The sequence below is a fragment of the Cnephaeus nilssonii genome, assembly GCF_951640355.1.
Source record: "Cnephaeus nilssonii genome assembly, chromosome: 2".
NCBI lineage: Eukaryota > Metazoa > Chordata > Mammalia > Chiroptera > Vespertilionidae > Cnephaeus > Cnephaeus nilssonii.
This window is the reverse complement of record NC_137073.1, coordinates 57026395-57053575: the sequence shown is the minus strand read 5'-3', so window position 1 is coordinate 57053575 and position 27181 is coordinate 57026395. Positions and strand designations below refer to the sequence as shown.

General features: G+C 38.8%; 1 protein-coding gene across 1 annotated transcript in view; it reads right to left on the bottom strand.

Annotated features, from left to right (window-relative positions):
* Positions 1–867: 867 nt before the first annotated feature.
* SLCO4C1 (solute carrier organic anion transporter family member 4C1) overlaps positions 868–27181 on the bottom strand; it is a 68609-nt gene continuing 42295 nt past the window's right edge. Inside the window, exons 5-14 of the mRNA XM_079760832.1 lie at positions 25664–25760; positions 24418–24539; positions 21329–21444; positions 17560–17704; positions 16975–17170; positions 14037–14190; positions 7717–7907; positions 6773–6837; positions 5262–5399; positions 868–3523 (exon numbers count right to left, since the gene is read on the bottom strand). Of these exons, the coding sequence (XP_079616958.1) occupies positions 3363–3523; positions 5262–5399; positions 6773–6837; positions 7717–7907; positions 14037–14190; positions 16975–17170; positions 17560–17704; positions 21329–21444; positions 24418–24539; positions 25664–25760 (1385 nt within the window). The 3' untranslated portion in view covers positions 868–3362. The remainder of the gene's footprint in view (positions 3524–5261; positions 5400–6772; positions 6838–7716; positions 7908–14036; positions 14191–16974; positions 17171–17559; positions 17705–21328; positions 21445–24417; positions 24540–25663; positions 25761–27181) is intronic.

Genomic DNA, 27181 nt, shown 5'->3' with positions numbered 1-27181 from the left:
ATTGCCACCGCACGAAATAGTTTTGCCATGCCCTTTTGCAAATATGGTATTAACTATTGCTCCAATGCTAATTTCCTGTGTTACATAATTGCTCTATTGATACATAAAATGTTAACATTAGGGAAAGCTGAGTAAAACAGAAGAAAACGGTGTGTACTATTTTTAAAACTTTTAATAAGTCTAAAACTATTACAAAATTTTAAAATCAGACAAGCTAAATCTAAAAAAGATAAGATTCAATTATTGAGGATGATTTTTATAAGGTAAATTTATTTTACTAAAACATTAAAATATTCTGATCCAATATACTGATTCCATTTTTTAAAATATAGTATTTTACTTATTTTTCAGCACTCACATATAATGTATAAGTTAATGTTTATTGTTTGTGGCACAAAAAAAGACTGAAGGAGCCTGAATGTGTTGTAGTGAGGGGGAAAATGACACATCTCAAATTAATGTCCAATTTGATCTCTTTAAAAATTATTACACTATTTGGATAACCCACAATGAATTTAATATAACCTTTCCAAAACATTATTTTGCAGTGACAGGTATTTCACAACCAACCATCTGTAACATGTATCCTATTCATAAATCTTATATACCTATCTTTCATACATGTAAACTACTGTGTGAAGAACTTCAGTATATATTTCATAATGTATGTGGTGTATATTGAATTAAATACATCTGTTGAGATACCACAAATCACCGGATTAACTAAATCACTTTCACCAAGTTCAAAAGTACACTGCTTTTCCCTCTCCCAACCATCATATGTGCATGTATTCATAAACAGACAAAGCATATTTCAAAATCTGTACCATTTAATAAGGTTAAATATTTAAAACCAACCAGTATAGTCTGATTTTAAGAAAAGTATGTATATACATTTTGCACAACTGTTAACAATAAAATTTTTTGAAAGAAAATAGAGATAAAATTTTATTTATATTTTCCTCTAATTTACATAGCTAAACCAACCGTAAAGTTCTCTTCCTGTTTAAGAGTTTTACATTTGGATTTCCTACAGAAGGAAATCCAAATATTAAAGTAAAAGTTTAAGACATATGTAATTAATCACATACCAAAATCACCACAGGTCAACGGACAGACTCAATTAAAAATCATTACAAATTGTGAAAAATACATGTTATGCAAAATCTTGTTTTTAAAAGTAGCATAATACCAACCCGTATAAGCTAGGTGAATCCAAAAGTATAAACAATATTTATAAATTACAGTAGTGTCTATACTGCCCTATCATGAAAGGAGGTATTCTTTGTAAATATATATATTATAAATAAGAGACTGACTTCCTTCAAGTGCCAAAATTATTTTCACTTTAACCATTATTTAAAAGTTTGTAAAATGTATCAGAAAACTGAGTAAGTACATAGAATACAATAAAACCCCTGAAACTAAAAATCATTATGAATGCCAATTATCTAGTGACTTGTTCAACAAACATTTGTACGTATGGGGTGATTTTTTCTTCTTTTTATTATGTGGCCTTAAAGGAACATGTTTTCATAGTTATTGTTTCATCTCTTGCTGCTGTTTCACATCTCTATCAATGAGTTCCTTGGAATTTGCCATTATTTTACATCTAGAAATTTATTTTTATTCAATTCCCTGCTTCCACATATAGACACAGGAGAGCCTAAACTGTCATTTAGCCTTGGCTCCAACAGGGGCAGCATTTAAAATGTGTTTGGCTGGGTGGAAGGGAGACTGATTCTGAATTGAGGTATCATGTGTTTCTTTCCAGCCTCCCTTGCACTGTCTCTTTGGTTGTTATTAATTTCCTGCTTCCCAAATATCTGATGTTTGACTACCCATCTGGCCTCAACCTCTGGTTTTTATATGTTCCTGGTTTAAGTTCATCTGTCTCTCTGATTCCTGACCCACTGCTCCTCTACATCTACGACTCAAGTGTGTTTGCATTCTTTCCTTCTTGTATTTCAATACATAAATGCTACTGGTTTCTTCAATCATCATTGGCCACAGATTACCATGAAACATGAGCTCTTAAATTCTGTGGTTTACTAGTGCTTCTGGTCCTGGTTTCCTACCAGGCCTTTTCTCTCAGTCTGCTATTGTCTGTTACTCTGGTCACAGTGTATATATAACACACTGCTTGTAAAAAAGCTAACCTTATTAAATTAGTAACCTTATTTCACAAAAATTTCAAGTGGGTATGACTCAACACTTTTCTTAATCAGTAAAATTCCTGACCAGGCAGATACTGTTTTTGTTGATGTTCACTGATCTATTTTCTCCACATTCTGAGTAGACAAAGTTGGCTCAAGTGAATTGATGGCTGACCTGAATTGATGGAGTGTTGCAACGTTATCAGACATGTGAAATAGCCTATAGTCAAATGAATGGATTGGTTACAGAGTAGAGTTTGTTTGAATCAACAATAATAGTGCATGCCTACTATAAGCAATGCACTATTTTAGGTGCTATAAGAAATGTACTAGATAATCCTTTTTTAATGATAAAAATTAAAGTACTGAGTATCTAAACATTGATCAAAAGTTCTTTAAGAAATCTTTTCAAAGAAAACCAATAAAATGCACCTAAGTCTTTTCTTTTTTTTTTAAGAAACCTTTTGTGTCTAATTGGCACTTTTATTTGCTGAAGCTAGTATTTTTCCCAGGAAGATATGTAATTGAATAACACTTTCACAGATTCATATTAAGAGGTAAATGTTAAAAATCAGCAATATCAACAGATTACCTCCTAGATTTCCTGAGTTAAAGTGAAAATATGTATCAACAATGTTAATATTTCTAAATTCACTATATAGTGGGACACAAAGAAGATAACCTGTGTTATAATAGTTTGGTAACTTTCTGTGATAAAGAACAGATTAGTATATGTCAATTTCAAAAGAAATGATATTATTTAGCTGGTTCTAAATTCATGGGTTGACAATAATAGTTTTTGAAAATCACTCATAAATTTAATTAACTTTTTATACCATAAATTTTAACTAATCATTGGCTATTTTTTTCTGATTTAGTTTATTAGTTGGGAATTTCATACCTAGACAATGGTGTGTGTGTGTGTGTGTGTGTGTGTGTGTGTGTGTGTGTGTCTGTGTGTGTGTGTGTGTGTTTTGAGGCTTTTGGTGGGGTTTTGAAGGCACAGGTCTGTTTCTTACTTTAAAATAAAACAAATGAGTCCATATATATATATGCCATAAATATACAAAAAAACACATTTAATTATAAAACATCAATTTTTAAAACGATTGTCCACATTGAGTAGATAATGCTGCAATGGCAATGTGCATTCTTACAAATGGAGGCCAATTCTCCAGCGGTAAAACACTCTCCTCTTTTTCTATTTCATCCTTCATTTCCTGCTTTGTTGAGGTCACAGTCCACTGAAACAGCAGTCAAAACTGCATTCGAATTTTGAAATGACACCTCTGTGTCTAATGATGGCGGATTATACAAAAAGATTGCAAGCCCATTGAAGAAAATGGTGATAATTTTACAAGTAACACCTAAATATAAAAAGAAAAATTAATTATGTATTGGGCCTTTATTACAAAAATCAATTCTCACAACTAGAAATTCATTACATTAAAAAGTAGAAGTGGATAGGCATTATAGTTCTATGTTTTAAATTTTTAAAACTTTAGGATGAAAAGTGATATTCTTCAATAAAAAAGTATACATTTCAATGAACTATCCTGTATTTTCTTTCTAAACAATAAAAACATACAATAATTATTTTATTCTTGATTATAATTGTACATATTTATAAAATAAGTGTTGTATAGAAGTAATTCCATATTCCATTTCTAATTTTATTAATACCTTATCTATAAAAAACTATAATCAAATGTTAATGACAAAGAAAAACAGCTTACAACATCATTGAACATGAAATAAAGTTGCAGAGTTTTCATGTTCATAATGGAAAATAACTCTAAAAATAAAAAAAGCTTTGGAGTTCTTAGGAGAAAGCATCTATGAAAATATATCACATTCAATACTCAACCAAAGTTACTTATAAGCATCAACTAAAAATATGGAACATCAAGATTCACTTCACAAGCTTTGATTTGTTTTCAAAGCACTCAGATTTTGAGCTCAGCTATATTAACAGAAACTAGTTCTGGCCACATCACAAGCATTTAAGTTCCAGTCAAAAAAGCTAAATGGCCTTACAATGTAGTTTCTGCAGTGTAGCTACTTTGTTTGTGTTAATCATTAGTATTTTGCTCGAAATGTGTATTTGACAAACAGGAATGAGCTAAGTATTTCTAGGTTTATAGGAAGATTAATTACATAAGTACCATTGTTACAATGTTTTTGAAAAATTTAAAGGTCTATATGTTTGGGGGATAAAATTAGTCACATTTATCACAGTAGGAAAGGAAACAATTTGTTATCTGTATCTTTTGGTAAAAGAGTACAAACATAATCAATTACATTTTTAAACATGAAGACGTTTTGAATAAAAAATGCTTTTTAGCAGGTAAAAGTACTAGGAAGATTAATTCTGTCTATTCTAATCAATATTTGATCTTCTCTTTGTGTGTGTGTAATTTATGTATTTATTTAGGCAGTAGATGTTTTATTACTCTGTCATCATAAATTCAGACAGCATTCTCTGGGCCTAAGCACATATAAGAGCAATAAGCTATCTTGATACATATGCCAAAATAACTGCAAACACAATTGCAATAAAAATAACACACCATGTAAATATTTTCTATCTAGAATTTGGTTTAAAATGTTCTAATTTCTTAGGTTTATTTAAAATGTTTATCTCACTCTTACAAACTAGATGCATTGCTTTATTTCCTTAATCTTAATTTTCATTTATTGCTTGACCAAGACTATGTAAGACAGACTGCCAAAGGGTTTAGAGGTTGAATATCATGGCTAATCTTCTAAACTTATAAAAAGATTCTTGTAACATGCCTTAAGAGCCAAGGACACTTCCCTACCTCAGCTCTATGTGCTTTCCAAAGCCCCGGTTACCTAGATGAAAACATTCCAGTGTCTTAGAATTCTCCTTCAGTTTTTGTTAGACTTCCCAAAAAAACTTTGAGAGAAGTTGTTAAAAGAAAATTAAATGATATGTGATGTAATGAAAGCTATAATGTTCTTCTATTATAGACTGAGTCTTCAGGACTGAACATGTCAAATCCGAAGTAAGTAACAGTAACTTTTTTTTTTAATCTGGACATCATCCATTTGCTCTGAAGTTATTAAGAAGTCACTACTTACTTATACCCACAAGCATACGGGCCATCCTGATGTTATCATAAATCCAGCAGGCTCCTTTAATTCCACATTCATTAACATCCCAGAGAATACATGTACTGTCTATTGTGACACCAAAAATAATTGGTCCAGGTATTGAGCCTAGAGGATTATATGTGAAATACACATAAGTAAAGATTACAGTTTATAGTTAACAGATTTTTATGTCCATGATTATACATATATTTTATACAAATAAGAATAGGTATTAATCTGTCCATTTGCAAATAAATCAGTTCATGTACAAGTAATATGAATACAAACAAACATAGGCAAAAATTCTAAAATAATTATACATAATTATATTTGTCTAACCAATTAAAAATTATTGTAATAAAAATCTCTGGCATATAATGCATTGACATTTAGTTAAGTAAATATTTTAATTCACTGCTCTTCTAATTTAATAAGTGTTTCTGAAATTAGCTATTATACTTCTAAGGAATCAAAATAAATTATTGATGCACAAAGTAAATACTAATAACAGTATGTGTGTTATATTGTGTATATGCATGTATATACATATACACACATATTGACATGGTGGATGCATGAGAATGCATGTGTACACACCACTATTAATACTAACATGCTTAGTACTGCTATGTCGAACACACACCCTCCTCCATGTGAGGTCAGAAGGCACAAAACTTGCACATAATTAAAGAGCTTCCAATTGTTACAAATCAAATATATACTTCTTAGAGAAAGGTTTCAGCTACATCCAACCTATTCTTTCATGACCTATGGCATGACAGAGTCAAAGAGCACTGGACTGAGTCAGGAGACCATTTTCCTACTCTCATTTGCACCATTAATTGTGTAAATCCAGGCAAATCCCTGAATCTCTCTGGGCCTTCATGTACTCATTTGAAAAATGGGAAAGTTGGTTCAGGTGACCTCTAATGTTCCTACTTTTGGTGAGTTTTTTAAAAATGATCTTAATATTATGTGTATAATATGTTTGTCCTTATTCTTCCTGCATCTGGTACCTTATAAAATTTTCTAGTATAAATTATTTCTTCCATCAATTCTTAACTATTTTTTTCATTATTGATGAAACATAATCATGCCCCAAACAGAGATAAATGCAGGAATAAAAAACATTACAGTAGTTATAGGTAAGATTAGCATAATTTGTTGGTAATGGGTTTTATATGAATAGGAAAAATTGTCTCTTACTATGCTCTATTAGAAATGCATTGATGATCATATATTATATTTCAAATAAATATGATATACTCTTTAAGGTTATATTTGCAATTGAATTAAAAACAATAGCCAACAAAGCAGATAGGTAAAAAGTAAAGTCATTATTTTCTTAGGTAATATAAGAAAATATTTTCTTCAACAGCAATGATGTAGTTTTCTACTGATTTAAATTACTTTCTTGACACATACCATAAATAAATAAATCAATGACACTAATGAACAAAAATAACCAAGTTACTAATGAATTGAGAAAAATGGCATACCTAATAATCGAAGCATCATAAATTGTATTCCCAAGGCTAGAGACCGTTGATTTTGATTGACACACCTGGAGATAGTAAATACACATGAGGCCAAAAATGGTTGTACAGTACATTCACACCGTGTCTCAAGTATGAATGAGACACAGTGCTGGGACACGAGAGTTAGAGAAAAGAGATCAACTAGTCTTTAAAAACAAACTTGCAGTTGAAAGGTGACATAGATAATTTTTTTCAAAATAAATTTTAAAAAAGCAGAGTCCCTATTTTCTAAATAACTCCAATTTCCATGTAGTGAAATATTAACACACTCTTTAATGTTTTCAGAGAGTCTCGAAAGCTTCCATTCATCAAGAAATATGTGAAAAGGTAAGTATCAAGGAACCAAAAGTGAAAAGGGCAAAGTTTATTAGGAGAGAAATAGAAAGACTGATGAGCTTATGGAAGGGCAGATAGGAAATATTTTTACAATGAGATGTAGGAGGAAGAGCAACAAAAAGCACACAACACTGTGAAGAGCCAGATGACAGCTGGCTTCTTATTAGCGCTGTTCACAGGAAGACTTAAAATCATAGCACCTACTGTATAAGGTAGAATGCATGTCATTCTGATTCTGACATATATGGAATGCATTGTATTTCCATCATATTCAAATATAACTGAACCTATTTCACCTTACAACTGAAGCCGCAGGAAAGAAGCAGAGAAGCTAACCAAGTATGCAACAGGTGGACAATGTCAGGACACTTTTCACATACATGATCTCATTTAAACCTCATACATCTGGTGTTCAATGAAGTAGGTTTTTTTAAAAGCATCGAACTAATGATCTTATAAGGGCTGAATTCATATTAGAACCAGTGGTCAATATAAACCAAGTCTTTTTTTTTTCTTTTTCATTCAACATGCTGCCTTAGGGATGGCAAATTTAAAAATATAATACATACCTTAGGATGGACACAGTTATAGGAGTACCGGCCATAAAGGTAAAAACAACTGCAGCAAAGAAAATGCCAAGGAATATGGGCAAATGCGTACATCGAGTTTCACATTTTCCAGCTTTAGCTTCATAACCGATACTTTCTGCAGGAGGTGTTATTTCTGTTTTCATTTCAATACAGGAACAGTTGTAATATACCTAGAATATTAGACATAAAAATACCAGAAGTGTTTAATTTGAAAACATGTTTTATCATTGTAAATTAGATGATCTCTAGACATGGTTCTCTCCCGCAGTCTTCATCCATACACAACAAATAATGCTGAGAAAGAGTAATTAACACTAAGAAATTAAACAAGGGAAAACAAGCAGCCATATTTATGAAGCAGAATCATCTCTATTTGTCTTTTGTGTCCATTACTTCAATTTTTAACCTATTATTAACTCAGGATTTATAAAACAAATTGACAAGAATATAACAATATGTTATCACACTCATTCTACACTGGCTTTGAATGAGCATAATTGTTCAAATAATTTACCTGCTCACTTTCTTCATTTCCATTCTAGGACACACAAATAAAGCATGCATAGTGACAATCTCATCATTACACTAGTTTAAAAGAACAAACACTGTAATTTAAATAAGTGCTTCAGTAAAATTAACTAATGTGTCACAAGAGTTGGGGGGGAAATTGCTGCTTTCAATTAAACCTTTTTACTATAATTTTCTGAACTTGTTGAATTGTTTTACCAAAAGCAAACTGTCTCCCTCTTAAGATGACATATTTATGAATATCAAAAACTAGAAGTGATTACATTATCCGGTAGGCTATTTTACATATAAATAACATCCACATATAAATTAAAAATATGAAATGTTGAAAGGCAACATGTAAATAAATCACAAGTATTGCTTTTGCATGAAAAAATAAAATATTTTAAAAGTTAGTCATGATTAGTTTTTAAAGCCCTTTTACATCTCAATTCCATCCCTGCAATAAATCTTTTTACACATTAAAGGACTCAATGAATGAAGTCAGCAGAGCCAGAGAAGTAAAAAGGAACTGGTGCTTTTATTGTGCTGAAGTCAGAGACCTTTTTGGGCGCTAAAATGTTCTATGGCCACTGGTACTGATTCAGGACACCCAAACATGCAGATGACACCCCCAAAATGGACTATTTGAGACTCAGCAATCAGATGTATCAAACAATAAAGTAATGTCACCTTTTAAATTTTTCAGAAGAAAAAGTGAGTTTTTTTGTCTTTTTCTAAATGTATATTTTTATAATTTAAAAAAATTACTATCACAGATGTCGCACTTCCACCTTATTCCTTTTCCAGTTTTGTCCTGTTTGTGATGAAACTTTACAACTTTCTTGCATAAAAAAGTATACATTTGCCTAAATATAGTTGTAGTTAGTCAACATCTGTTTTTATATTTTGGGCCACTAGTGTTAAATATTAAAAATAATATTTCTGTGAACAAATGTGTATTTTTATTACATTATTATCAGTGCATTCACCTATCTGAAATATTCTGTAAGAAAAAAAGTCCCAAGAAAAAAATTAGTTGTTTTACATGGATGGCATATAATAAAAGCCTACTATGCAAATTATCCCTTCCACTGGGGGTTCAACCACTCGCTATGACGTGTGCTGACCACCAGAGGGCGGCGCAGAACATGGTGGGTGTCTGTGACTCAGCATTGGCAGTGGGTGGCAGTGGAGGCACTGCTGCCCCAGTGGGAGTGGGACTGCTGTGGGATGGTGGAGCAGGAGAGCGAGCGGTGCCAGGCTAAGGCAGGTGCAAGTGGGGGCCCAATCACCCCACCAATCGCCTCACACACAGTGACCAGCGGAGGCAAGAGGCGGGGCTGCTCCCCGGATCCCAGGCGCTGAAGGTGCCCGGCCCCAATCAATCGCCCTGCAGGCAGGATGGTGGAGCAGGTGAGGGGGTAGAGGGGCTGATTGGGGTGGGGCCGGCCGGGAGGAGGAGCAGCAGGCATTTGGCCGGCTGGCCCTGCCCCTGGTCAAACTCCTGGCCAAAGGGACAATTTGCATATTAGCCTTTTATTTTATAGGATCTTTTCTTGCAATCTTTTTTAAAAACATATTTTAATTGACATCAGAGATGAAGGGAGAGGGAGTGTGAGATAGAAACTCGAAGATGATAGAGAGAATCATTGATCAGCTGCCTCCTGCATGCCCCCTATGAGGGATCAAGCCCACAATCCTGGCATGTGTCCTGATCAGGAATCAGACAGGGAATCAAACTGTGACCACCTGGTTCTTATGTCAATGCTCAACCACTGAGCCACACCAGCCAGGCAGATTTTACTTGCAATCTTAAATTTATTTTTATAAGGAAAAAAAATGCTATTTCACTAGTCCATATTTTAGATATTCAAGATTATGTTCTGTTGTCACCTTATTCATTGTGTCCTTTTATATCATAATATATATTTCCCACAAATGTTTTTAGTGTTATCACATTATCTATTATTGCCAAACATATTATGTAGTACTAGTGGCCCAGTGCACGGATTTGCACACATTGAAAGGAAATTAATTAGAAGAAACATTTTAATATTGCCATTCAACCTTTCTCTATAATACAAGTGTCAACCAAATTCACAATTGACAATGACATATGGAAACACACACATGTGATTGGCGCCAGCAACAGCTTTATACGTATCGTGCATGCACGAGTCAATGTTTATATTTAAATTGCTAATGTGCATATGTACCAGTCAATCAGTCAGTCAGACAGAAGGACAGTTGGTCACTTAGCTTTTTATATATATAGAATAATAATGTGACTATTGTTTCCAAGGCTCTTAAATTTAGCTAAGATGAAATATTTAGATTATACATATAATACCATAAAATTCTATTGGATTCTATTAAAACAATTTGACTACATTTAAAAATAAATATCTAGGTAAAATGACACACATTCCAATACAGAATTTAAATTAAATTTGTATTTGAGATTGAGATGATTTAATATCCTATCTAATAAAAGAATAATATGCAAATTGACCATGCCTCCGCTACACCCACCAGCCACGCCTACCAGCCAATCAGGAGCGAATATGCAAATAAACCCAACCAAGATGGCTGCGGCCACCAGAGGGAGGTTTGGGTTTCCCTGGCAATGGAGGAAGCCAAGCTTTCCGCCTGCCCTTGCTGGCCTTGGCAGGGGTCGGAGCCGGCTGATCAGAGCAAGCTGGGGGTCCCTGCCCAGAGCCCAAGCCTCAGCAGGAGGCTTTTGGCCTTGGCTGGGGGCGGAGCCGGGTGATCAGAGCCAGCTGGGGTCCCCTGCAGGTGATCAGAGCCAGCTGGGGGTCCCTGCCCAGGGCTCAAGCCTTGGCCAGAGGCTTTCGGCTTTGGCCAGGGGCGGAGCTGGGCGATTGGAGCCAGCTGGGGTCCCCTATGGGCGATCGAAGCCAGCTGGGGATCCCTGCTTAGGGCCTGAGCCTTGGCCAGAGGCTTGCGGCCTTGGCTGGGGGCAGAGCCGGGCGATTGGACCCAGCTGGGGTCCCCTGCAGGCGATCGGAGCCAGCTAGGGGTATCTGCCCAGGACCTGAGCCTTGGCCAGAGGCTTGTGGCCTTGGCCGGGGCAGAGCCAGGCGATCGGAGCCAGCTGGGGGTCCCTGCCCAGGGCCTGAGCCTTGGCCAGAGGCTTGCGGCCTTGGCCGGGGGTGGAGCCAGGCTGTCGGACCCAGCTGGGGTCCCCTGCAGGCGATCGGACCCAGCTAGGGGTCCCTGCCCAGGGCCTGAGCCTTGGCCAGAGGCTTGCAGCCTTGGCCGGGGGCGGAGGCAGGCGATCGGAGCCAGCTGGGGGTCCCTGCCAGGGCCTGGGCCTTGGCCAGAGGCTTTTGGCCTTGGCTGGGGTCAGAGCCGGGCAATTGGAGCCAGCTGGGGGTCCCCTGCCCAGCGCTGGAGGCTTTAGGCCTTGGCAGGGGCGGAGCCGGAGATCGGAGGAGATAGGTGTGAACTACAGAGGAAACACCTTTTCTGACCACTCATTGGCTAAGCTCCCTGTATGCCACTGGTAATATTCTTAGTAACTTGGGTATAAGAATCCAAAAAGGTGATCTAGGGCTTTTCCACCACACTCCTGGAGAAAAAAACGAAGGTCCACTGCTGGAGGGCTAAGAAATGTCATATCCTGCCCAATGCGATTTGGCTCAGTGGATAATGCCTCGGCCTGCCAACCGCAGGATCCGGGTTAGATTTAGATTCTGATCAAGGGCATGTACGTAGCTTGCAGGCTCCTCCCTGGCTGGGGCCGAGGTCAGGGCTCATGCAGGAGGCAACCAATCAAAGTGTTCCTCTCATTTTGATCTTTCTCTCTGTCTTTCCCTTTCTCTTCCACATTCTGTAAGAAAGAAAAGACAAAAGGGAAGGGGAAGGAGAAGGGGAAGGGGAAAGGGAGGGGAAGGGGAGGGGAGGGGAGGGGATAGGAGGGGAGGGGAGGGGAGGGGAGGGGAGGGGAGGGGAGGGGAGGGGAGAGGAGGGGAGGAAAGGAGAGGGGAGGGAAGGGAAGGGAAGGGAGAGAGAGAGACAGAGAGACAGAGAGGGAGGAAGGGAAGGGAAGGGAAGGGAAGGGAAGGGAAGGGAAGGGAAGGGAAGGGAAGGGAAGGGAAGGGGAGTGAAGGGAAGGGGAGGGAAGGGGAGGGAAGGGGAGGGAAGGGAAGGGGAGGGAAGGGGAGGGAAGGGGAGGGAAGGAAGGAAGGAAGGAAGGAAGGAAGGAAGGAAGGAAGGAAGGAAGGAAGGAAGGAAGGAGAGGGAGGGAGGGAGGGAGGGAGGGAGGGAGGGAGGGAGGGAGGGAGGGAGGGAAGGAAGGAAGGAAGGAAGGAAGGAAGGAAGGAAGGAAGGAAGGAAGGAAGGAAGGAAGGAAGAAAGAAAGAAAGAAAGAAAGAAAGAAAGAAAGAAAGAAAGAAAGAAAGAAAGAAAGAAAGAAAGAAAGAAAGAAAGAAAGAAAGAAAGAGAAAGAAAGGTCATATCCTATGAAAGACACATCTTGAAAATGCCTAAAGAAAGTTGTTATTTTTTTCTTGGTGAAGGGACTGGAGTCCGTGTTGATGAAAACACCTTGGTGGCTGTGGTGACTGGCAGTGGCTGCAGCAGTGGGGTGATGGGGCTGGTGCCTTTCCCTGATCAGCCCGGTTGTCTCCCACAAAGGGAGGCCAGACTGCAGCTTAAGCCTGCTCCCCCCAGGGAGCGGGTCTAAGCCATCAATAGGACATCCCCTGAGGGCTCCCATTATGTGAGAGGGGGCAGGCTGGGCTAAGGAGACCACCCCCCAGTGCACAAATTTCGTGCACCAGGCCCCTAGTCTATATAATAAAAGCCTAAGTGACCGTTATGGTGGAATGACCAGAATTACCGGTCACTATGATGCATACTGACTGCTATGGGGGAGACGCTCAATGCAGAAGCTGCACCCTGATGGTCAGTGCGCTCCCACAGGGGTTGTGCCATTCAGCCAGAAGCCAGGCTCACGGATGGCGAGCACAGCGGCGTTGGCGGGAGCCTCTCCCACCTCTGCGGCAGCACTAGCTAAGGAGCAGCGACCCGAGCAGTAAGGAGCAGTGAGCAGGTGGATGGTAAGGAGCACAGGGTCCCAGACTGCGAGAGGGCACAGGCTGGGCTAAGGCCCCCTTCTCCCCCCAGTGCATGAATTTTGTGCACCGGGTCTCCAGTTTTTTAATAAATCCATGGTGTATCAAATGAATGCAACAAATATTTATGATGTTTCTACTATGTACACTGTAGTTAGCAAGAACAGGACAAGTTCCCTGACTTCAAGGGAGGTGTATAGTTGATTAAAAAAATAAAACAATCCAAAAAGATAAATAACACTTTACTGCTGTAATAGAAGTAATGTTACAAAGAGGTATGTAACTGACAAGTTAATTTTTTGACAACAATTGCATCTCAGATTTAAAAGAAGGCTCTTTCTCTATCGGTGTGGTCAGGTTTAGTGTGTGTGATTTTTGGTGTGTGTGTGTGCGCGCGCATGTGCGTGTGCATGTGCATGTTTAAGGTAGAACAATTACCATGAGATCTACAGTCTTAACTAATCCTAAGTGTACGATACATAATTATTGACTATCAGTACAATGTTGTGCAGCAGATCTCTAAAGCTTATTCATCTTGTGACTGAAGCCTTATGCCTGGCTTCTGAATGGAGGAGGTGGGCCCGGAAGGAAAGAACAGGCATTGTGTGACTCCACAGAGGGATCAAAAAGGCCATCCATACATAGACAAATACACTGCCTCATTAAGGTGAAGTAGCGGACACAAGTTACCTCTGAACGTCTCATTGAAACGGAACTTTTACAACCTGCAAAGCAGGGAGAAAAGTATTGGACTCCATCTCTGCCACAGACAGGATAATAATGTGACCGCATGCAGTTACAGTTGGCATTACAAGGAGTGGTCAAGTTTCCCAGGTTTCCTGTCCTGTCAACAAGAAATGAAAGACGGGACAATTATCTCTGTTAAAATATTTAATTATAACAATGTCTGCCTTTTCCCATAGAGCTTACCTTCTTGTGGAAGAGAGAAGCATTTGAACAATCTATCTATCTAAAACCCTAATATGCAAATAGACCAAACAGCAGAACAATTGAACAACCGATTACTATGACGTGTGCTGACCACCAGGGGGCACGAGCAGAACATGGCAGCTGTTGGCCGCAGCAGGATGATGGAGCAGGTGAGCGGGGGTGCCAGACCAAGGTGGAGCTCCAGTCGCTGTCATCAGGGCGAGCCTCTGGTGGTTACTGAAAATTCTTTGCTCCCACACTCCGAGGTCCCACCCAGCGCTCGCACCTGCTGCCAATGCCGGAGCCGCTGCTCGCACCCACTGCCGGCCCTGATCACTAGGTGCCACCAGCAGATGCAAGCAGTGGCTACCAGCCCCAATCAGCCCTGAGGGCATCTCTACCTGCCGCTGCTCACATATGCTGCCAGCACTGGCCATGATTGCACCCGCTGCTAGCGCCAACCCAATCACTCCGCACTGTCAGTGGGTGCGAGTGGGGCTGGCGCCATCAGCGAGTGTGAGCGGTGGCAGCAGGAGCGGTGCTGCCGGCAGACAGGGGACTGGGGGGTAAGGGGCCGCAGCAGGAGGGGCCGGGCAGGGTGCGGAGGATGGGCCAAGACCCACCCCTGTGCCCACCACAGCCTCGCGGCCCACAGTTCCTTTCAAGGTGCACGAATTCGTGCACTGGGCCCCTAGTAGTTATAATGTCGGTCAGTGAGAGGAAAAATAGGCAGAGTAAGCAAACAGTTTCTCATTTGATAGCAGAGAACTCCTTCTTTTAGGGAGGAGGGGCTGATTCTGAAGACTGTAGGGTGTTCGGCAGCATCCATCCTGGATGCCAGTAGCATCCCCTTAGTTGTGACAACCGAAATGTCCCCAGACATTGAGAAATTTCCCAGGAATACAAAGAAATTTTTAAACCTGGAAAAATGAGTAAAATCATGGTGTTCAACATATTCATTTTATCAATAGGAAAAATGAGGCCCACAGAGATTAACTTACTACTTTTCTTTCTTTGCCAAATATAATACTCCTGGTTCCCAGGCTCAGTGTTGTTCCAAGCTGCCTCTGAGTAGGAGGCAATATAAAGGGTTACCCTAAGCAAGGAAACTTCTCCAATCCCATATTTATTCACTGACTCAGCCAATATATATTGAGCAAGTGCTGGGCCCTATGCTAGCTACTGGGAATACAAAGCTGAGTACGCTATTCATTGTCCTCAAAGATTTCAATCTAGGAGCAGAGAGAGATGGACACATAATTATACACAGATTGGTGAGTGTGGTTAAGGTAGAAAATACCAAAGGGACTCACATCTATATCATTCATCTGTCAAGGTGATAAATTAGTGTTACACTATCCAAAACTTTTTCTTCTTCCAAGAGGAACATACAAAAAAAGTCATTTCTTGGAACAGGTTTGGGTGAAATTACAGATGTAAAAGCCAGGTCTGCCCAACTTACTTCCATAGTCCCAGATATTTTTCTACTATTTTCAGACACAGGACTGAGTCCATTCAAACAGGTCCCTGAACCTAGCCTTCACTTTCTAGCATTTATTGGCTTAACATATCTCCTCTACTTTTCACTCTTCTAAAATTTTCATCTCGCAAAACTTTTCACATCCTGAAAGGATATTTAATCCCTTTTTTTTCTCTTATGCCCTGAAGCCTTTCCTGAATCTAGTCAAAGGAAACTGAAAAGCTCTCTTTCTGAATTCCATACCCTTTGTATGTCTCTCATTACCTAATGCATTGTTCATTTGCTGTTTTGTTTCCCAGTCTCTCCTCTTACACGGAAAAGTCCTTTAGTGTATGGATTTTTGCCATAAGTTCTGCCAGAGGGAGCAGTCAACAAATGCTGACCACATGCAGTGGAGCGGAATTAAACACGGCTTTAGAACACTCAGCATCTCATTAATGTAAAAGAATGGCAGACATGAACAGCAACTGCCAGTCATAACTGTTAATGGCAAACTTTCCCAAAGTATATCTCCTTAGGTTATCTGAATGCCATATCATACAAAATCATGAAATCCCTAACCTGGAGTACCATCTCCCTCAACAGCGTCAAACATGTAAAATACACTGCCATGCAACCTCCTGCCTAAACCCCTGCTCAGAGCCTAGGACTTAAGTGTGAAACAAACAGCACAAAGAAAAATAGAACAGTTAGACTAGTCATAGGTAGAAACATGTTTACAGATCAGAAGGATAAGAAGTCGTTTATTCCTCTACAGTAAACATGAACTTCTAAAGCAGATAAAGCAATGATTAGTATCACCTAGGACTAGCTTCATTTTAATTTCTCTCCTAACCCATTTTCAGCCCACCTAATACAAGACTTTCACCACAGGGAGGCATCTTCATATTTTAAAATTTAAATTAATAGGAACATACAATGTGAAAGCCTCCCTACGATGTGAATCCCCTCTGGGCAAAGATTCTGCTATATTCAATCATTGTAACCCTGAGCATAGTACCCAGTTACAGAATAGTTGCTCTCTGAATAAATACCCAACTTTTAATAAGATGTCAATTATTTAAACTAAAAATAAAAGGTGACTATTCTTACAAAAGAAAAAGCCTTTCAGATAAAACATTAAAAAGCCAGTGTCTCATCATTTTATCATATATTTAGAAATACACACATAGTTCATTACTCTGATATTAATATCAAAAAGCATTAAAACATACTTACCCATTATATGATTCAGACACTCCCGCAAATGGCTCATTTTCACAGCTTGCATAAACAAATACAAAACTCAACACAAGTGCAATTAAAGATGTGAGCAAAGCAAACTTCATTGTGTTTTTACATGTCATTTTGAACTTCGAAACAATAACACCACCTAAAATCTGACCCAGAGCAGCTCCAGGAATTAAAATAGCACCTAATGAGAAAGAAGACAGAAAACATACAAATATACTCAGTAACTCCTACCAAAAACTGGAAAACATCAAAAACAAACATCAAATCGGTTTTAACATACGAAAGCACTCGTGATTTAGACACATGAATAAATGATTTGTTATATTAAGAGATTAATAAAATTAATGTTTTAAATATTAACATTACTATATAGTCTCCTTAGCTATATACAGCCTCTGTACCTATCAAGTTCATACAAAATATTGTTTGATGTCAGAAAATCAGAAACTTTTATCAAAATCAGTATAAAGTTTAAATTTCAAGGACTCAGCTATCCAAAAGTATATGCTATTCCATTAGACATTTAAATTGGTACAGTAAGATTACACTAGGACAAAGAAAATGTTTTACCTCCAAGGGTAGCTGCAAAGCTGGACGACAATCCAAATTGGTTTTCTATAAATTTAGGTAAAAATGTAGCAAATCCAGTAGTAACTAAGGCTTCTGAAGAAGTTGATATAACTAAACACATAAAGACAGTATTCCTCATGGAATTCTAAAGAAAAAATACAGTTTACCAAATGAATAACTATGATACAGCACAGAATGTGCAAAATACAGCACAGAATGGCAACTTTTTAATAAAAACCATGTATTTATCCATAACATTTCAGCTTTTTCCGCCAGCACAAAAGTATAAATATGGGTTAAATAGCTTTATTTAGAGAATGTTGAGAAAATGTATCTGTGAAGCACTTGAGAGGATTGACAAATAATGCATCAGTAGGATGACTATGCCTTTGTCATATGCAAGGGACCAGAAAAAGGAGGTACGAACCCACTTGGAAAGCCTATCCTTCCCCAGTCTTACTATAAAATCTCCATACAATAAATCTGTCCCTTATCTGACATTGTTATTATGTTCTGAATTGCTATGTCCAGTAAGTGAGCATAGAGAATGGTCTTGAAGTATCAAAGTTGTAGTATTGTTCTGAGTCTATATCTCAGTAGTTCAGAAGCTTAAATAGGCAGAGAGTTAAGTCATTTTAAAAAGGTGTCTATGGGAGAGATCCAAGATGGCGGCGTAGATAAACATCTGGGCTGCTGCCGTCCACAACAATTTCCAAAACTACAACTAAAAGACAGAACGTCTATCACCCAGAACCACGGGAAAGCTGGCTGAGCGGAACCTCTACAACTAGACCGAAAGAGACAGGCGCAATCAGGACACAAACGCTGAAAAACTGAGGTACAGGGGAGCACGCGCACGTTACGAGCTGGCGGCGGAACCCAGCTAGAGGCGGGCATTGCTTTCTTCAATCTGAAGAGAGACAAGCCCCCAATCTCTCTGAAATCCAGTTTCTGGGGAGAGACTGGGCTGTCTGCCATCGGGTCAGAGTGAGGGTGGCTACTACCAGAACTGCGTGGAGGTAGAATTGTTGGCTGCGCCGGGGCGCGCGAGATGGCGGGGACGCGATTGCGGGATGCGGTTGGAGGCGGCTCACTGCCAGCCATTGCTGTTTGACACGCCCTAGCCTAGTGACGCCCTGAGACTCCGACCCGCACAATCTACAAACACACCCAAGCTCCTAGCAGCGGCTTTTGCATATGAATGGCCTTCTCTATTGCAGTTTAAACTAGTAAACTTGCAACCCGATACAGACAGCTCCAAGGCCTCCAAGCTCCAAGCAGGGAGGAGAGGGCCGTGGTTCTAGCTGTAGCTCCTGCAGGGTAGCCTCAGATAGCAGCTGAACTGCACCACATTGGAGATCCAGAAGCCAATGCACCTAGTGGCCAGTGTGAGGCACCAGATTTCAACTCCTCACATCCATAAGTGACACACTCGGGAGGCGGACTCAGTGAGCACCAAAGCCCCACTCAAACAAGCCCTGTACCACAAGCGTGTCTCCAGCGCAGCAGTGCTTCCATTATAGACACAGCAGGTCCTCACAGCCAATTGGCCTGGAGGTCAATTCCTCCCAGTGTACCAACAGCAATCAAGGCTTTTAACTACACCAAGACTTTCCACTCAGCCCACAAAGGGGGGTACCAAGAACGACCACCTAGGGTGATTGGGGAAGCTGAGCTACCGGCCCCTATAGGTCACTAACCACACAATGCCACTCCATCAACACAGGGAGGCAGCCAAAATGTGGAGACACCGAAGTATGTCTCAAATAGAAGAGATGGAGGAAAGTAAACTAATGGACGACACAGTGTTCAGAACCACATTTTTAAGGTTACTCAAAACCTTAAATTTTCTAAAAAATGCTGAGAAACTTGAAGAGACCTTCAAGGACCTTAATGAGAATACCAAAATAATGGAAAAGGACCAGTCAGAAATTATGCATACACTGTCTGAAATAGAGAATATACAGAAACTCAACTGTAGATCACCGTACCCAAAGAGTCAAACCAAAGATCTGGAATATGAGGAAGCAAAAAACACCCAACCAGAGAGGCAGAAAGAAAGAACCCAAAAGTGTGAAGATAGCGTAAGAAGCCTCTGGGACGGCTTCAAGCATACCAACATCCGAATTTTTGGGGTGCCAGAAGAAGAGAGAGAGCAAGATACTGAAAACCTACTTGAAGAAATAATGACAGAAAACTTCCCCCACCTGGTGAAAGAAATAACTTACAAGTTCAGGAAGCGCACAGAACCCCAAACAAGAGGAATCCAAAGAGGACCACACCAAGACACATCATAATTAAAATGCCAAAGCAAAAGACAAAGAGAGAATCTTGAAAGCAGCAAGAGAAAAACACTTAGTTACCTACAAGGGAGTACCCATACGACTGTCAGCTGATTTCTCAACAGAAACTATGCAGGCCAGACAGGAGTGGCAAGAAATATTCAAAGTGATGAACAGCAAGAACCTACAACCAAGATTACTCTACCCAGCAAAGCTATCATTCAGAATTGAAGGTCAGACGAAGAGCTTCAAAGACAAGAAAAAGCTAAAGGAGTTGATCACCACCAAACCAGGATTACATGAAATGCTGAAGGGTATTCTTTAAGAAGAGGAAGAAGAAAAAAAAGGTAAAGGTAAAAAATTATGAACAACAAAAAGACATCAAATACATACCTACCAACAAGTGAATCTAAAAATCAAGTGAATGAAAAATCTGAAGAACAGAATGGACTGGTGAATATAATAGAACCAGGGACATAGAAAGGGAGGGGACGGACAATTATCAGGGGGAAGGGGGTCTGAGGGGTGCAGGAAGAGATTGGACAAAAATCTTACACCTATGGATGAAGACAGTGGCGGGGAGTAAGGGCATGGGGTGAGATGGGGAATCAGGTGGAGGGGAGCTATGCGGGGGGGGGGAGACCTGTGATAATCTGAATAAAGATTTTTTTTTTTAAAAAAAAGGGTGTCTATGTTGCTAGACTTCTCAGAATGTTATCTATCTATCAGAAGGGTGTGTAGACATTCATTAATTCAATATACTTAATCATATATTGAAAACCAAAGTATAGTTCTGGAATATTAAATACAAAAAAATCATAAAACCAACCACAATACATACAGACACACATGTGCACAAACACACGAGTCAGAGGCAGATGATCTAAGAAAAAGTAAATAATTTAAATAATTTCAAATCTCAAAAAGATAAAATTACAAATTTATGTATAAAACTTTCATAATGCTAAATAGAAAGAATGCTTTTCTGCTGAGTTCAAAAGAATAGACCATAACACTTTTGTGTCTTTAACCTCAAGTTCAAGCCCAGTAACCACTAACCTCCACTTCTTTCACAAGGCAAATATATAGGTTTGGCATTCTCAAATATATATTTACAATTCAGTGATAACTGATTGATCCATTACATCAAGGAAATGGCATGGAATAACAGGTTATTGTGCTAATAAGGAAGCACTGAATATTGATATTGCCAATAACGTAACTCATGTTCTTTCAACCATTCTATTCTGAAATAGTTTTCATTTACTCAAAGCTCAAAAAATTTAAATCTGGTGGGTTTTTTACAAGAGCTAGAATAATAGTAAATAAGCAAACAGCAATGAATGCATTATGGAAATAGTCAAACAACAATGCATTGTGGGAATATTTGTATGGATATATATGTGTTCATGTACATATGTAATGTATACATATATCTACATATGTATGTGTGAGGGTGGGTGTGTGCATGAACCATGTTATTTTACCTTTAGTGCAGCTGGAAAATCTTTAAAACTTTCCCCAAAATTCTCGTCTATATGATCTAAGGAACTATTACTCTGATGAGTCTGGGAAGTTTTTCCATCTTGAACTTTTGCTGTACCTAAAAAAAAAAAAAAAAAAAAAAAAGTAAATGTACTTGCTCTATCACTTCATTCTTCATTTAAAAAATACTTTTTAATTGACACACACTTCTACACATATATAAATTCCATAAATAAGGATCCAGTTCCTCTTTTCGTCAAAAAAAAAACAAAAAACTGTATAAATATCCAAGTCTGCAATCTGGCAAGAGTTAATATTTTTACAATTAGCTAAGGAAGTTCCAACTGGTCTAAAATTTAACATGAGACACTCTTCCTCTAATCACATATTTATTCTCTTTATTATAAAACTTTCTTTAAAAATATCTCTTTTGCTCAAATGTTTCTCTTTCACATCTTTTATATATTAAACAAAGTATGTTTGTGGCTTTTTTTCTTTTACTCTCTTTAATTCTAACATACTTTGCAGATGAAACAATGTTTAACATCTATTACCAGGTCCCTTTCATTTTTAATAATGGTTCTATGAATAAATCTGAGAAAACAGTTAATATATTGAATCATAAGTTGGATGGTCCAAGGTAGAAGAAAAAAAAAATCAGCCCAGCCAGTGTGGTTCTCTGGTTGAGCACTGACCCCAGTTCAATTCCAGGTCAGAGCACATGCCCCTGGCTGCAGGCTCAATCCCCTGTAGGGGGCATACAGGAGGCAGCTGATTGATGTTTCTCTCTCATCAGTGTTTCTATCTATCCCTATCCCTTACTCTCTCTAAAAAAATCAATAAAAACATCTTTAAATAATAAATAAAAAGCAATGGTTCCACCTACTTCTACTCTGTCAACATTTGTTTTGCCCATTTCCCAATGGTAATCTTCTATCCTTTTTTAAATAATAGAAACAATATCTGAGCCTAGAGAAAAGTACATATGTGTATATATAAGCAAACAGCAATGCATTATGGAAATATTCAAACAACAATGCATATCCTATCTAATAAGAGTAATATGCAAATTGACTGTGCCTCCACTATACCCACAAGCCACACCCACAAGCCAATCAGGAGCGAATATGCAAATAAACCCAACCAAGATGGCTGTGGCCACGGAGAGAACAGGAGGGAGGCTTGGGTTTCCCCGGCAATGGAGGAAGCCAAGCTTTCTGCCTGCCCTTGCCAGCCTAGGCCTCCACTCAATGCTACAAAGTTTCAATGATAGAAGGTAAATAAATCCCAACAAAAATGGTGGCAGCCATGGAGCTGGAGAGAGCAGGAGGCTAGGGATGCCCCCGGAGATGGAAGAAGCCAAGCTTTCCACCTGCCCTTGCCGCCCAGGCCTCCACTCAATGCTACAAAGTTTTAATTATAGAAGATAAATAAATCCCAACAGAAATGGCTGCGGCCACGGAGTGAGCAGGAGGCTTGGCTCCACTCAAGGCTACAAAGTTTCAATTATAGAAGATAAATAAATCCCAGATACCAGGGCCTCCGCTTGGGTCGCCAGGGGGATGTGGCCGGCCTGCAAACCAACACAGGCCCCTCGCCCAGGCAACCCCACACCCCAAGGGAACCCCCACCCTTATCTGGGACACCCTTCAGGGCAAACCAGGTCCCCAACCATGCACCAGGCCTCTAGCCTATCTAATCCTATCTAATAAAAGAATAATATGCAAATTGACCATCACTCCAACACACAAGATGACTGCCCCCATGTGGACACAAGATGGCCACCACAAGATGGCCAGCAGGGGAGGGCAGTTGGGAGGGACCAGGCCTGCAAAGGAGGGCAGTTGGGGGCGATCAAGCCTGCAGGGGAGGGCAGTTAGGGGCAAACAGGCTGGCAGGGGAGCAGTTAGGCATCAATCAGGCTGGCAGGGGAGTGGTTAGGGGGTGATCAGGCTGGCAGGCAGAAGCAGTTAGGGGCAATCAGGAAGGCAGGCAGGCGAGCAGTTGGGAGCCAGCAGTCCTGAATTGTGAGAGGGATGTCCAACTGCCCGTTTAGGCCCGATCCTATAGGATCTGGATCAGGCCTAAACAGGCAGTCAGACATCCTTCAAGGGGTCCCAGATTGGAGAGCATGCAGGCTGGGCTGAGGGTGCACCGGGCTTCTGGTACTATATTATATGCAAATTGACCCTCATGCCTGACCAGATGGCTGCCCCCATGTGGTCAAAGATGGCTACCACAAGATGGCCGGCAGGGGAGGGCAGTTGGGGGCAATCGGGCCAGCAGGGGAGCAGTTAGGCAGTTAGGCGTCTATCAGGCTGGCAGGGGAGTGGTTACGGGGAAACTAGGCAGGCAGGCAGGTGAGCGGTTGGGAGCCAGCAGTCCCGGATTGTGAGAGGGATGTCTGACTGCTGGCAGTCAGACATTACCTGAGGGGTCCCAGATTGGAGAGGGTGAAGGCTGGGCTGAGGGACACCCCCCTCCCCCAGTGCATGAATTTCATGCACTGGGCCTCTAGTGTGTGTGTGTGTGTGTGTGTACACATATATATACTTGAACTTCATGATTATACAGAAGCAAAATATCAGAAATATTCTCTATTAATATTTTCTTTTTTGAACAGACTAGTGAAAATGAGTATACTACAGCATGTCTTTGATGATAATTGAAAGAAAAGCACTTGTACTTTTAACAGTAAATAATAAACATCAATGATTTAAGGCAGATGGGCTCTTGAATTTAGTGACTAACTAAATACAGACAAATAGTTTAAAAGATATTATCTTATAGAGATATATACAGCAGGATTCTAGATAACAAATAAGCAACAAATTTAGTAAGTATATAGTAAATAGGTGAATATGTATAGTTTTGCTGATTATGAATTGAAAATTAAAGGAAACCATGAATATTAAGATTGCTCCCTAATATTTCCCAAAATAGAGACAGCTATTCAAAAGTTTGCATAGGCAGAAAACTGAGATTCTAAAAAAACAAATAAATTTTCTAGGGTTCTTACCAATCATGTAGAAAGCAACACTTAACCTAGAATTGGACTAAAACTTCCTTGTCTTAAAGATATTATTTTTACCTGGTAAATGTTTTGGAAAGCAAGAAAAAGGTATTATTAAACACCAAGCACAGAGACAAGCCATAAGAAATCCAATCCACCATGCCCCGAGCCATCGTGGGTCATCCTCAGTTATATCAGTGCTATATGACAGAAAAACAAAAGGTCAAAGTCAACTCTATTTTGTTCATTAAAACTCAGTTATGATAATTATATACTTTATAATTCAAGTACATTTATAAAGTAATATTTTTATAATATCCAAAATTTTAAGAGAAGCCATTCTGATGAATCAGACAACAGATAGCAAGCATAAATGAGAGCTATAAGAATAATGGTTTGCAACGTATTTCAGACTGGCAAATAGGACATAGAAATTTAAACTATTTAATACTAAATATACTATTGAAAGTATACATAGAATTTCTGAACACACTTTATCTAACTTTGGCTAAGTCTTCATTCTCTACTATATTCAATACATCTCACAGCATATCTGACCTATGTTAAAAGCCCACTTCAATTACAGCATTCTTTTAAATATGTCTTTGTAAAATGATTCATTACATTTTTATAATGGTTTCCTATTTTATAATAATAGACTCTTTCCCAAAATACTCCACTCCTACAAAACTTATGCAATTCTCCACTGAAATTAAAATGTCCTTTCTTAAAATCAGCTCTCTGCTTCAAGGCTTCCCCTGACACCTTTTTCTATATAGTCTCTGTACAAAACAAATAAATATTCCCTATTTCTATCCTCCATGGTCAGTTATTAAAACTGCACAACTGTGATCTCTAAGATATCATTAGAGATACTAGAGAACTTAGTCTGAGAATCATACACTCTTGACTCTTCAAGCTACCTACCTCCAGTTAAATCTACTAAAAACATAACTAATTTTAGGAGCTCCAGTGGCGCAATCGGTTAGCACGCGGTACTTATAAAAACATAACTAATTTTGATTAAATTCTCCTTTTGAACAATTTATGGCATCTTGTATGTGTATAGAAAAATTATACTAGGTGACTATTAAATATCCTTATTTATGAATAATAAATGTTTTATACTAAAAGATGGTATGGATTAACTCATGAAACAATGTAACCAAAACATTACATAAAAATTGTGTGTATTCAGTTTTGTTTCCTGAAAAAAAATCTTCATAATATGCTAAAGAAATACTGTGAAAATATTTCTGTCTATGATGTTAACACTAAAATAATGAAATAAATTTAAATAAAAGAAAAACAGATATTGCCTTGCCTTTGTTCCAAACCGACATCAATGTACACTTTTAACAGCTGTCCTCCCAGCACATAGCCAACAGCAGGGCCTAATATTGACATAGAATAGCCAATTCCTAGAAGGACAAAGACAAGGAAAGTTGTCATCTATACAAGTTTGCTTTAAATGTCTAATAATAGTAAAGATACAAATATTTTACTGTAGAAAAATCAAAATGGTTAGAATTACATGAAAATTACACATATTAGCCCTACCTGGTTTGGCTCAGTGGATAGAGCCTTGGCCTGAGGACCAAAGGCTCCTGTGTTTGATTCCCGCCAAGAGCATGTACCTTGGTTGCAGGCTCCTCCCCAGCCCGAGCCCTGATCAGGGCACCTGCAGGGAGCAACCAATCAATGTGTTTCTCTCACTTCAATGTTTGTCCTTGCCTTTCCCTCTCTCTTCCACTCTCTCTAAAGGATCAATGGAAAAATATCCTCAGGTGAGGATTAACAAAAAAAAAAAAAGAAACAAACAAAAAAATTACACATATTTTCACTAAAAAAAATACATGATGCCATTTGAATGGTATCACTTGTAAAATCCAGGAGCTTAAATTTTATAATTTAAAAGCTATTACACTGAAATAATAATTGCATAAATAATAATTGCAATAAATCCAGTTATTATAAATCCATGGAGGGTTATATCTTTAACTGGTGGCAGGGGTAGTGCATCGACTATTATCCTTTACAGATGGTTATAGTAATTATTTTTTACAATCCTTATGGAAAATATATGAAAGTATAAGCCTTTTCCACTCTGTACACACTACAAAAGCCTTCTTTATTTTATACTACAACAGCTGATAAAAACCTGGATCTGGTCATTAGTCTGTTTCTTAAAAACAAGCAATTCATTTAGCCATATGCTTTTAGTGAATCTCCCATTTTTACCTGCAGCAGAATTAAATTGACCTTATTTCTCTCAGATATGTAAAAATTCATCATATGTAACATTTAAATTTTGCAAATTAACACCTCACCAACTCTGAATCAGTGGGTACCCTGATCTTGGGCTTCCAAGCCTCCAGGAGTTTTAAGAAATAAATATATGTTGTCTATAAGCTAACCAGTCTATGGTATTCTATTATAGCAGTATGAATGGACTAAGATAGTCCTCTACATCACTAGTAGAATAATAAATTGATAAAGTAAAAACTCATGTGCAAATGAATTGCACATTAATTGGCTATAGGGCCATGGATTGGCTGTAGGGCCATATAGCTCTACCTTGCAGGTACATCAGAAAAGGAATTTGAGATAAACTTACGCTACCAGAAAATCAGATCACAAAGGGGGGTGGGGGGAGAGGAGATCCAGTTATATATCAAAAGGGTTAATCTGAAATGGAAAACTCCACAGTTTCTGGGCACTATCTTGTGTTTTCTTTTGCTGACTTTAGACAGTAGGATGTAGTAAGTCCCATAGAGTGGCAGAGCTCGATCTCCATACCCTGTGTAAATCAGCCTGGAATTCAAGCAGTCTAGAGTCTACT